A 12,903-nucleotide genomic window follows, 5' to 3' on the forward strand; every position below is an offset into this window, starting at 1 on the left:
TGCTAAAGTTGAGAAACAGGTTAAACAAGCATCCTCCGTCATCATAAAAGAATATGTGGATTCTCCTCCATATCCAAAGAAAGTGAACACTACTAAAAAAGACCTAACCATAAGATGGCTACCAGTGACGCACCACTACATAGGTAGCAGTGGTGCACCAAAACGTGGTGCTCTACTGCTAGCCATAATACCAGTGGCGCACCTGGTGAGAAGTGCGACACCATTACGTTTGATCAAGGTTTAACCCACCCCTATAGATAGCAATGGCGCACCATGTAGAGGTGCGACACTGCTATTTGAGGTAGCAGAGGTGCACCTCTACATGGTGCGCCATTGCTGTGTGTAGGGGGTGCTGGAAATATTTGGGCATCACGTAGAAGTGAAGCACCATGCTATTTTGATTTTGAAAAGAATAAAAGAAGTAGATGGAAATTAAATGAAAATCCTTAGAGATGCTCATGTATTATGTCATCTAGTTTGAATGAAAAATTAACAAACATGAATCTCTAACGGAGGGGCTAGATTGGTTGCTGGCATTTGCATTCTCAGAAGACCACACATGGATCATCTTCATCTGCCATCCTGTCTGGTCTAGCTCGTCGCGCGCGCATGTGCTGTCTTGATATATTCATGATTCTTTTTTCAGGTTCATTAACTAGTAGTACCACCACCATACATGCATGTGTGTAAACTAAGCATTGTTCCCAACTGATTTCAAGGTTTAGCCGTTGGCTGTTTGCTAGGAGAGGAAAGTGAGAACTGAACTAGCTGCAGGCACATACGAGAGCACTCCTCGCCCATCAACACCCATGCCATGACCCATCAACACATGCAATTTTTTTTGTGCGTGTAGTTTCTTTAGGTTCTGGTTGTGCAGTCATCATCATCAAGCAAAAGCCTTTTGGTTCTGGGCCGGCCATTGAACTTAACAAGGCTCTCCTCTGAAAATAAAGTAATTTTTTTCATATTAGTTGGCTGAGAAATAATTATGAATGACAATTTTCTGGTTCAACATTTAAAGCCATCTGATGTGATGTCTGGACGTCTATCAATATCAAATAGAAGGTGATGGTGATGGTACGTCTCACCTTATCTAGACGTTCTGGGAAGGTTCCTAGTCGTCCTCTGGAGGATGTGGGCCCACCCCGTGCGGTGTGTCCCAAGACCCAAGACCCAAGACGTTCTCATTGCATATTAATGGATTATTTACCATGGCTGACACGCTCGTGCCGATCGAATTACGAGATGAACAACACAACTACTTCAAATTCCAAGAATGTCCCTGAAAAAGGAGAGCAAGAAGGAAAGGCCCTTATGTAATGATAAGTTGGTCCATATCATGCCAAAAATGTTTGGGGGTCATAATGTAAAGGTGTCATAGGGATAAGTCTATGATAATAGTCCTTGTGTACCGACATAGTAAGATCTATGATAATAGTGCTTGTGTAAATCCATAATGATATGTATTCACCACACTTACAAACAGATGATATGAAAGGAAGAAATGTTTGTTGAAATAGTTCCATATGAGTTATGGCATGAGGTTTCCTACGAGTTTTCTCTTTAAATTTTGTAATTTCAATTATTTTATGTGAAATGTTCACATGTTAAATAGTTCAAATTCAAAGCCAAACAAATACAGGTTTGTTAGTTATGCAAACCAAGTTTGAGCATTTCTTTCACCGAGATGAAAGAGTTCATTATGATTTTCATGAAGAATAATTTTTCATGAAAATTGAGTGCGAGAACAGTACAATACAAAATGATTAGTGAATCATGGTTAACAGAGACAATCACTTATTCCATGTGTTGATCTAGACTAATCACGTCCAAAGACTTTGCATAACATGCATTAACTTTGGAAATACATGTATAATATTGAACTAAAAGTAGAAATAATGACTATTATTTTTGGATAACAAAATAATGATAAATGCTTATAGCTCAAATCTTCAAAGATATTATTAGTAATGCTGGCATATTATGTTATAACAAGAGTATATCAAAATATTATTCCTAAGGAATAGAATACAAGTATTTGATACAAGTCTAGGGATGTTGCCATAACACTAGTAAAGGATGTAAAATTCAGTACAACTGTCTTCATAAAATACAACCTCAACCACACATACTTTTTTCAATTACTAACTATATATTATAATGCATCAAAACTAACTCATTAGATTTTTTTGAATGGTTACTATAAACCTATTTTTAATTCTCAAACTAATATAACAATCATGCACCTTGATTAAACATTAGCACTACAACACGGTGGGGATTTCGGGGCACTTTTAAGTGCCATAAAATGTGCAAAATGTGCCCTCCAAACTTGTAAGGGCATATAAAAATTTGTTGAATTTACTGGCTACTCGGAAAATATTAAGGGCACTTAAAAATGTGCTTTAACATGTACATTTTTAGGGCACATTTTGAACGCGCTCCCAAAAGTTTAAAGGGTAACCCAAAAATTTTTAAGGGCACATCCAAATGTGGCTCAAAAAGTTTTAAGGGAATATAAAAATATGCCCGAAAATTTTAAGGGCATATTATGGATGTGCGCCGAAAAGTTTAGTCGGCACATTCAATATGTGCCCCGAAAAGTTGAAAGTATGAAATGTGAATTTTATCTTGGTTGTTATTAAAAGAAAAATATCAATAGAAATGATCTTTTAAAGATGTAAGCGGTATTACAAACTATGAATAATATGCAGTGTATATTGACAAAAATATCCTACAGATCACCCCGCAGACACCTAACACCATGAATCTAGTCGAAGCAACACAAATAACGTCGACACACAATTACCGGGACACAATGAATCAAACATAGGGAAAACACAAATCTAATACATGAAATAAAAGACAAATTGCATTGAAATAGCAGTTGTGCATCTACATACATGGAGAGGGATTTGCATCCTTCAGTAACCCCTTGTAACCGTCAAGAGCCGGTCGGCTAGGCTTATCCATGTGAGGAATGAATGAAAATAATAAGAAACTTTTAAGTGAAAGAGATAAACTGAAAGTTTAAAGATGAGTGACAGATTTGATGTGTGTCGGTTTTGATCAACCGCCAAAATTGGTTCCTTTCAACTATGATTTTATCCGATTTGTATTTTATCACATTCACTAAAGGAACATGGCCCTAAAACATCCAGCATAAGTCATATAAGTTCAGTCTTCATGAGCTAGAAATGCATAGCTAAGAAAATCAAGCTATTTCCTTTGAAATGGAAAAAATAACTAAATATGATAATAAATAAATATACTAGGAAATTCATCAATGAACATATAGGAATGGGCATGAGCCCCTTTTTACGATCCGTAGATTACCAAGTAAAATTTTCAATCAATCTGCTCTAGATAGCTATCTCAAACTTAACCAAGAAGCAAGTAAACAAAATTCATCATAAAGTACCAAGTGGGATATGATCTACAACATCATTTTGCAGTTTGAACTTTTTACTCCAAAGGATTCTTTGCGTCGATGAAATAACTTTTTATTTACTCAAACAAATTCTATCAATCAACTTAGGATAACAAACAAATAAGGAACTTGTAACAAAAAACCTTAGGATGTAACAAGTAACATCCCAAGTGAATTGTAAGGAGAGGTATGCATATATTTATATAAATTTTATTTTGATTTTATCTGTTGTGATCTGCAATTGTAGTTATTATTATCATATGAACCACAATCATGTTTTTTTCACATGCTTTGGAAGGAAAAAATCATAAGGTACATGTAACTTATATACCTATACGAGTTGTGCCTAGGAATGCAAGTACTTTTCGGACACGAGTATATAACTGATTCATCGAATGATAAAATGGAACTCTATCCGTGACCATCTTATACCAACAACCAAGCATACCAACTCCCTAGCATTATCGTCACATGAACAACAAACTGAACCATTGCATATAAAAATTGACACTGGAAATAATTTGGCTGCAATTTGAACTCCATAGCAGAGTTAATATAACCCATTTCTATAGGTTTTCGACCATTGGCAGTGAAATTTTCACCATTGATATACTATAGTTTTTGATTTGCTTCACAGATAGGCCCACTAACACATTCATACCACTTCCTCCGATCCATAATAAGTGTCGGGACTATTGTTCAATTAAATCCAAATTTGAACTGAATCTCTGACACTTATTATGGACCAGAGGGATCACAAGATTTACAGGTTCGTCCTAAGAATACTATATCTACATAGACCATCCTAATTTAAGGAACATAAGAACATTGTTACCATATCTATATGTACACATACCATGTATATAAATCTGCACTTCCCTAACATTTTTGAACAATTATCAATGGTAGTGAGTTGCAGCTACCATTCCAATTACAGCGACAAGTGATAGGAAAATATACATTACTTGCAATGTTCGAATCAATCATTTAAATAACATAAGAACATTACAAGAACATAATCAGTAGCGCAAGAATTATCACAAACAGATGGCATGCAACAAAAAAATTGAAGAGAGAAATATGACATCAAAATAGGAGGAGGATGGAAAAACTCACGAAACGCGCCGACTTCGTGGTTTATGGAAGAGGAAGCTTTTGGGGATGGTACATGAACGAGTTGTTAGCAGGACTGCACCGCCACACCACCGTGGGAAGGTCTCTACAGCTAGGACGAGCAAGGGTTGAGTTGGAAGTCCCGACTGTCGACGAGGATCATCAAGAGCACGAGAAGTCAAGGAGGAGGCCGGGATGCAACCGGATGCGTTGTTGTGAGGAGCAGCACCAGCAACCTGAGTTGGACCACACGGCTAGGGTTTTAGTATGTGTAGATATAATATTCTTATGAAGAACCTGGAACTTGAGAAGATGATAGTACTTGCTAAATATAGTACATGTTAAATTATAACAATGCATTAGGGAGAACCCTCTAAACATTCCATTGTCCATTCATTACTGTACAAGATCAATTGATTGTAAAGGATTGGCTCACGAATATCAGATGTCATCAATGAAAATACAATTGTGTCACTTCACATATAGTAAGTAAAAATAAAATGGTAAGAAAATAACCATTATCTCAAGGGGACCAAATCCAATTGGCTAGAAATACGTAGGAGAGATGGAGCCTAGTTTAGCGTACTTCTCTAACCAGCAAGGCTGTGACAGACATCAACAAGCCACACAAGGACATGTGAAGAGCAAATAAAGACACCCAAACACCTTGGTCATTGTTCTGAACAAACCAAATTAAAGAAATGTGTGGCCATCAAGCAAACTAAGTAAGAATGATCACAATGAGGGTGCTTTCCAGATAAGCTAGATGAACACCATTTAAAGATTTTTTAAAACTATCATATATATAAGAAACTTTAAAATATCATATATATGAAATGACATTGACTTTAACTAGTAAATATGGAACATCTTAGCCTTATGTCAAAACTAAAGGGAAGGCACATGATTCGATGTTTTCACTTTCAAAACTATAGTCATGATCTGATATTTCAGATATCATTAATACAGATTGCTTACATGACCCATGAAAGCCTAAAGTTAGTGCCACCTATTGTAGTTGGATACTTTTGATTCAGTACTGTACTTCTCAAGATGATAAAAACACGGAAGAAATGAAAAATAAGGTGATTAGAACCAAAGTTTGCTAACTGAGCTAACCATTCCTAAGCTTAACCCAAACCCACACACAACTGTAATTTTGGTAGGATTGGAGATTGAATTATACAATACCTTAAATTTTATAATAATTCTTTAAAGGAACATAAGCACATTAACATAACACAATGTATTTCACATGCATTATAATAAGCACATGCCATGAAACCACATAGCTCGTTGGCCATGTTTACAAAACACGAAGAACTAGAGTTCCTGGACAAAAGATCAACTATAGCTAGTGCCACATCACAAATCAAAAACACCAAAGCTAAAACTAAACCACTGACAAATCATGGCACAATGGTCGTGACACCAGATAGCTATGGGAGGAGCAACTAGAGGAGAAACCAGAGGCGCTCACTTAGATAGTGTGCATGAAAGAGTCGCAGTATTCGTTGTAGAGCCCAGGCCGAGTAGCAGCGCCGCAGCGGTTGCAACCCGATGAACTCACCGCCATCTCACATCCATGGGAGTCAAGGTGGGGACGAGGAAGTAGCCGTGGGCGAGTTCATGGTTGGCCAGAGGGTGCAGCCGGGGGTATTGAGCCCAAAGCCGAACTGGTGACCTAACTACAAGCTAGGGATGGACCGGAGGTGTCCGCATTAGGGAGTTGGAGAAGCAGGAGGTCATGGCCGACGACAGAGGCAGACGGAGGTGTGACGGCGCGTCACCATGTCAGCAATCTCAAGCCGAGAGGATAGGGTTTTGCGGGGCCGCGTGTGCGGACGCATGCTGGGCCGAGGGACTTGGTGGGGATGAAGATGTGGAGGAGAATATCGGGGATAACGGTGGGCGACGTTAACCTCTCGGCTGGCGGGTGGTGGCACTATAGAGGGCGACAACGGCCGGAGTCGTGGCTAGTGGTGGCATAGCGTGGGAAGAAGGGGTCGAGGAAGAGGCCCCGTGCGGGAAAGAGAGTGACCCTATCTGATTGGACCATATGGGAATGCCTCCTAGGCCAATTGGGCTAGCCCAACTAACCAAATAGCACCCTGATAGGTATATAGCTATTAGGGAACTTCGGGGTATGAGCCATCATAGCTATATAACTATTAGGGCACTTTGGACATGTGCCCTTAAAGGTATATATTTGAGCACCTTTGAACATGTGCCCACATAGGTATGTACTACTAGGGAATCCCTACCTTGTTGTGGTGTAGGCTATTTGGAAGGATAACATTAATTGGAGTATATACAATATGCGACTTTATATTTTTTTATAAATGTTAATGAATACTAGTGCACCGGGTCCACCGAGAAATGGTGGTCCGAGTCCCAAATATATGGACCACACAATTATTTCATTAATTTGTGCAGTAAAGAAAAATTGTGGTGTAATGATGGGTCTATCATACTAGCTGCTCCTTATCCTAGACTCCAGTATGGAGGAACATTAAAAGTTATAAATGTAGGCCAAAGAAAAGATGTGCACAATTAAGATGTGCTAGCTATATTTGATAAAGCATTAAATTGTGCAATAAATCAATATATCTGTTACGGTAATCTTTTTTACCATACAGCACGATTCTACACTATAAATCCACCCACCCCTCCACACTTGGCTTTCAACACACAAAAGCCAGTCGCGTTCCTTTGTCCGAGCCCAAGAATGGCTCGCAGGAAGGTGGCCCTCCGGTACATCGCCGACAGCAACTCCCGTCGCGATAGCTTCAAGACTCGTAGCCAGGGCCTGAGGAAGAAGGCAGGCGAGGTGGCCACTCTGTGCAAGGCCAAGTCCTGTGTCATCATCTACCCCGAGGGCGAGTCGGTGCCGCATGTGTATCCGTCCGGTTGTCAGACGGTGGCCATGTTGAACCGGTTCAGGAGCCTCAAGGATGATCACCCACTCATGAAGACGATGGACCAGGAGTGCTTCCTCAACAAGCGCCTGGAAAAGCTCCGAAACCTGGCGCTCAAGCATGAGCGCGACCGCGAGGAGAGCGAGACCAAGCTCCTACTGTACAAGGTTATGCTGGAAGGCCACGCTGGGCTCTCTGTCGACGAGCTTTCCAATGTTGCTCTGAAGGTACGGGATGCCCTCAAGAGCATCAGCGACCGCATAACCAAGATCACTGGACAGCCACCAGTCTACCAGCCTTCCCATGTACAGGTATCAACTTCTTACATCACCAATGACATGGAAACTATTGGAGTACATGCGCCAAATCTCCACGCCAGTGGCAGCTTGGACACGATTGGAGGGCATGAGCCGAATCTCAGCTTTAATGGCAACATGTACACCATGGGAGCTCAGGTGCGCACTCCCCACCTCATTGATGGTATGTACACCATTGGAGCTTTGGCGCCGGCTCCCCAAGTCGCCAGCAACACGAATACCATTGGAGCTCAGGCGCCAAGTCCCCACTTCGCCGGCGGCATTCACACCGTTGGAGCTCAGGCGCAGCCCCAACAGCATGAGACATGGCTCGAATTGATGAGGACTGGAGGAGGGGACCTCGACGCACCTTTGTGTAGTGCCTTCGATAGTGGTGCCACCACAAGCGGCACCGCTGGACTCAACAACGATGAGATGATGCAATCCTTTAGTCCAAGTGCAGATTTTGTATCTTGGGGTTCTTTCCTTCCCATGTAAGGATGGAGAGGCTATGTACATCAGATGCATGGTCTCCCACATGTGTCGTCTCAATTGCTTATCTATCGCCAGTTTAATTTGTTCCAAGGATCCACTCCGGTCTTAGTGCGCCCATGTCATGCCATGTCTTGTCATATCGGACTATCAGAGTCATGTCATCTGCTCCACGGGCAGACTAGTTATCTATCATGTTGTTGTATTCTTTTATTCATCATGTAACCACGGGTTTGAATCCTAGTGGGTGCACTTAGTATTTGATATTGTAAAATCATCTTGATTACATTTTGCACCAATCTCTATTGCAAAAAGTATTTCTTTAACTAACCTATTCCATCTCACATCCTACAAGTGGTATTACAGCAACATTTCTCTTGCCTTGGTATCATTTCCAAGAGAGAAAGATGCCTGTAATATCCTGAAATTTTAAAGGGCGGTTTTGACATAAATCGTGATAGTGTTGACCAAAATTCAACTTTTTGGACTGTTGATTGTTTGCCAAATGGGAGACCTTGGTGGTGTTTGCCTCATCGAGTTGATTGAAACAGACTGCTATTGTCCAATATAGGGTTTACATGGATTTCTGAAGTTCCGAATAATTACAACCGTGAGTTACTTTCAGGATTATGAGATCAGTTATTCTATTACGAAATTGCAAGAATCAGATAACACGTATTTTTATGTCCCCATTCGCTAGCCTACCCTAACCTGACCTCAAGCACGCACCAGGCCACAAGGTAGATCCCAAAATCGCCGCCGTTGTCGCCTGGGTTTCCACCGCCATGATCCGCTCGTTTGGCCAGCCGCCGGTTGATTGTTCTACTTCACATCCTTTATCAGCCTGGATAGCTGAGGGAGAAGGATGCCGCCGCCGTCCTCAGGGCTAGTTCTCGCCGTGCAACCATCTGCAAGACGCGGTCGCGTGAGATATCCAATAGGTGCTGAACAGCTGCGTCAGGTACGTATGTCCGCCTGCCTATCGGGAGCTCCTGCAGCTGACTAATCTCGTGCTATTCATCCATCGATTAGAGTCATCAGCCAGCCAATTGTTTGGACAGCAGCTAGCTGATTCGATCTGTCCCCCTGGAGCACTGCCTGGGCTAGTACGTATGAACTAGTATCTCTGAGTAAAGTAATACACCAACGTGAAGCCTCTAGGTGCTCTCTTTGGTTCTTGCATGCATGATAAATATCATTCGTGATGAGTTTGCTAATAAACGAGCTTTAAGAATTTCTTTTGGATAAGTAACATGGAGCCATAAGGATTAGCGAAGTGAACTATCTGGCTCTAATTAAATAGAGCAACTAGTATTCTTCCTCTGATATAGACCGCGGTATTATGTGCAAGTGTAAATCTGCTAATAGAATTTTGCAAGTGGAAGAGATCGACTACAATAGTGGTTCAAAGTATTACTTTCAGTGTGGCTGTTATTTATGATCAACCCATCATAAGACTTAAATGTGGAAAAGAGTATGATACCACATATGGACACCTGGAAGTATTTGGGTTTGTTCAGCAATTTTGGAGTAATTTATAAAGAATAGTTCAACCCGCAGGTTTGATGTCATGGGTGGTCAACAGGGGAACCTCTGGTAATTCTGCAATTTGAGGCAAGTGCACGACGGACCTCGTTTCTTTGTGTGTAAATGTGTTGGTGGTTGTGCTTCTGAAGTGCTTGGTTCTTCATGTTTGATGTTTCATAAATATGATATTTATCTTTCAAACTTCAAGGGGTGCAGGTTGGTAATTTTGTGCCAGCTCTGCCAGAGCCTAGAGTTCAGTTTTCATATAAGTTCGATGTTCCGGAGCGAAATTCTAATGGTGTTCATTCATTGTCGTTCTTACGGTTCCATATTGTACTTGCTGAGTATTTCTTTACTCATTCTTGCTTTTAATTTAGATTTCAGGTACTAAGTAAGCGACATATGCATGGGAGACGGGTGTAGCACCTCTACCACATCACATGATCACATATTTATAGATATTATTAGTGAACAATCATACAACTATCTTAATGGTGTAGCATATTAGTTGCGTATCAACTTATGTATCTTGGAAATAACTAGTGTTAGCCTTTGGTTGTTCGGATGTTTAATCTTAACTACTAGTTGAATTGTGAGCTATATTCATGTTATTGTTCAAATATTTCTAAACTGCTTGTTGTGGTAGTCCTTATAAATAAAGGAGGTACTGCCCGTTTGTTATAATTTTTCCTATATTTGATGTTGTTGAGATAGTATGGTAGTATCGCCAGGTATGATAGAAATCTGGGATGTTACAATGCCAAGGAGTGGTCTAGTGTAAGGAGACAATTCTCTGTCATATGGAAACCAAATAACCTATCTACTTTTTTTACATTGATATTTGGCATGTGATATGTTATCTCCTTGTGAAATAAAAGTATACTAGTGATGTAACTCACACATTTGTGTGGCTAGATTTATTTGTGTTATATTCTACCAAATTGAATAAACTATAAACTTTAATAACGATTACTACTTCCTCTTTAACACAATTTTTCAAGTGTTTGTATTCTTATAAACACTTGCTCCTACTTATAAATTTTCATCTTCCCACTTTCAATAAAACAGATTCACCCAAAATTAATCTAACTGGTTGTAGTTGAGCATGTTATTACCTAGAGTTCATTTTGTCTTGGACATTCTCATTATATTGTATTTTAGGTATCTTCCGATTTGTACAATGCCATACCACCAAATTATTATATCTGAGCTAATCATAATCTCATTGTGTTGGCCGCTTGATCATTGGTTTAAGCCACATATATTTACTGGTATATGTTACGTAAAGGAGCCAAATATTAGTCTCTCTCCCTTCCACACATTTGTTAGATACCATCGGATTTTTACATTGACCTATATTTTTAGTGCAACTAAATATTTGTTATTAAGTACCTTGCATGCTTTTCTTTGCCACAACATTTGAACTAAAATATGTATCTCCCCCTTTACATCTCTTGGTCAATGTCATCATAACTTGTTTTGTGCATTTTTTTTCTATCTCCCTTGTCGAATATGCGATGCACAAACTCATCGCCAAGTTCAATTCTGGTTTAGATAATTATACTATCAAGACCACACCCGTGATATTTCATTAAAATAGTTCTATCATTGCTTATTCATTGATTTGTTTTGACACATCCCCTTCTCCCTGTCATAGCTTGTTATTTCCAATTGTGCACAAATGCCATGCTTCTAATTCGTAATTGGCAAAACTTAAACGACTTAAATTATTGTATAATTGAAGTGAAACGTCACTAATATTAAAATCTATGCATGTTGTGTGATGCATTTCTCACGCACGTATCACATTGGCAAAAAAGTAATTTTATTTACGTTTTAAATGTTATATTAGCTAACATAAAGATCAATCTAGTATTTTGATTAAAAAACCTGAGGTTTTATGGTACTATAATTTTAATTTTAGTTTTTAAATTTAATTTATCTAGTATACTTAGCTAATCCTAATCAGGTTTAACTAATAAAGTTATTGGATAAAGAAAAGATATGCTGAGGGCATGTCCAATTATAGATAAGGCACACCTTTTCTTAACACTCCACATCATCTAGAGAAGAAAATAATTGTAAGTGATACAATGTGTTATCCCTAGTAATAAATGAGTATTAATGAAATTTTAGTAGGAAAATTTGTGTTTTTAAAGGATTGCGGTTGGGGAAATCCCTACAACGTTTTTTTTACAATAAGAACCCAAATGTGCGTCTGTGAGTACTTAAACCTAGGTGACTGGGTTGTTCATCCACTTCCGTAACCAAGTGAGTTAGACTCCCTTCTCAGAAAAATTGTGTTACTAAGAGAAGGCATATAATACAATGGAGAAAATAACATTCTTTTGTTACGTAAGAGATCATCCTTAGCCAAGATAATGAGAAGCTTTCTTTTTCTTTCTGCTCTCTCCTTCAATAAGAAAAAAATCCGACGTGGAAACCATAAGGGAAGGTTGATGTCGCCTCATTGTGCATATGCCTTGAGTGGTGATGCCATCTCTTGCAATAATACATCGATCCATTCCTATACAATTTGGACTGCTATACCATTGGCAAAATAGATTCGTATTAGGTGTCCTTTCCATCGAATACCGTGGCTTGCTATTGGTCCTAGTTGGACTCAGATTTTAACACACTTGGATTGGCTGGAGTCCTGTCGGTGTTAGTTTTGGTGGGAGATATCACATTCTTACATACGCACGCATATTTTAGATGTGTTAATAGGATCTATCATATTATTCTTACATACTCTCATGCTTTATATGGGTCAATCTTCTAATCTCAACCACTAAATTTTATTATCAACAGATCGAATACTTTAGCATATGTGGAATACGGAAGATGCTTTTTTAAGTATATAACATAATGTAATAGATAATAGATGAGAACATAAGAAAATAGAAGTGATGTACCAATGATTACATTATGGTTGAATATGTTGGCAACAAGAGGACCCAAATGAATCATTTTTTATATTGCTAGGTTGTTTTCTGTTGTTGCACTCACAAATGATTTCGACAAAAAGAATGTATATATGTGTTTCTAGGTGTGAATTTATATTTGCCAAGAAATACTTCGATGTTAGTATTCCACACAGTTTTGGAGGATCATGATGAGAAAATTT

At 39.1% G+C, this 12,903-nt stretch overlaps 1 protein-coding gene across 1 annotated transcript; it reads left to right on the forward strand.

Annotated features, from left to right (window-relative positions):
• Positions 1-7,255: 7,255 nt before the first annotated feature.
• Positions 7,256-8,506, forward strand: LOC127315391 (uncharacterized). The gene has a single exon (XM_051345884.2). It carries the CDS (start codon positions 7,272-7,274, stop codon positions 8,253-8,255), a length of 984 nt encoding a protein of 327 aa, XP_051201844.1. The 5' UTR covers positions 7,256-7,271; the 3' UTR covers positions 8,256-8,506.
• Positions 8,507-12,903: the final 4,397 nt, after the last annotated feature.

The sequence above is a fragment of the Lolium perenne genome, chromosome 7, assembly GCF_019359855.2.
Source record: "Lolium perenne isolate Kyuss_39 chromosome 7, Kyuss_2.0, whole genome shotgun sequence".
NCBI classification, from domain to species: domain Eukaryota; kingdom Viridiplantae; phylum Streptophyta; class Magnoliopsida; order Poales; family Poaceae; genus Lolium; species Lolium perenne.

Coding starts and splice junctions, on each gene's coding strand:
- LOC127315391 (XM_051345884.2), top strand. CDS start 7,272: ATGGCTCGCAGGAAGGTGGCCCTCCGGTACATCGCCGACAGCAACTCC.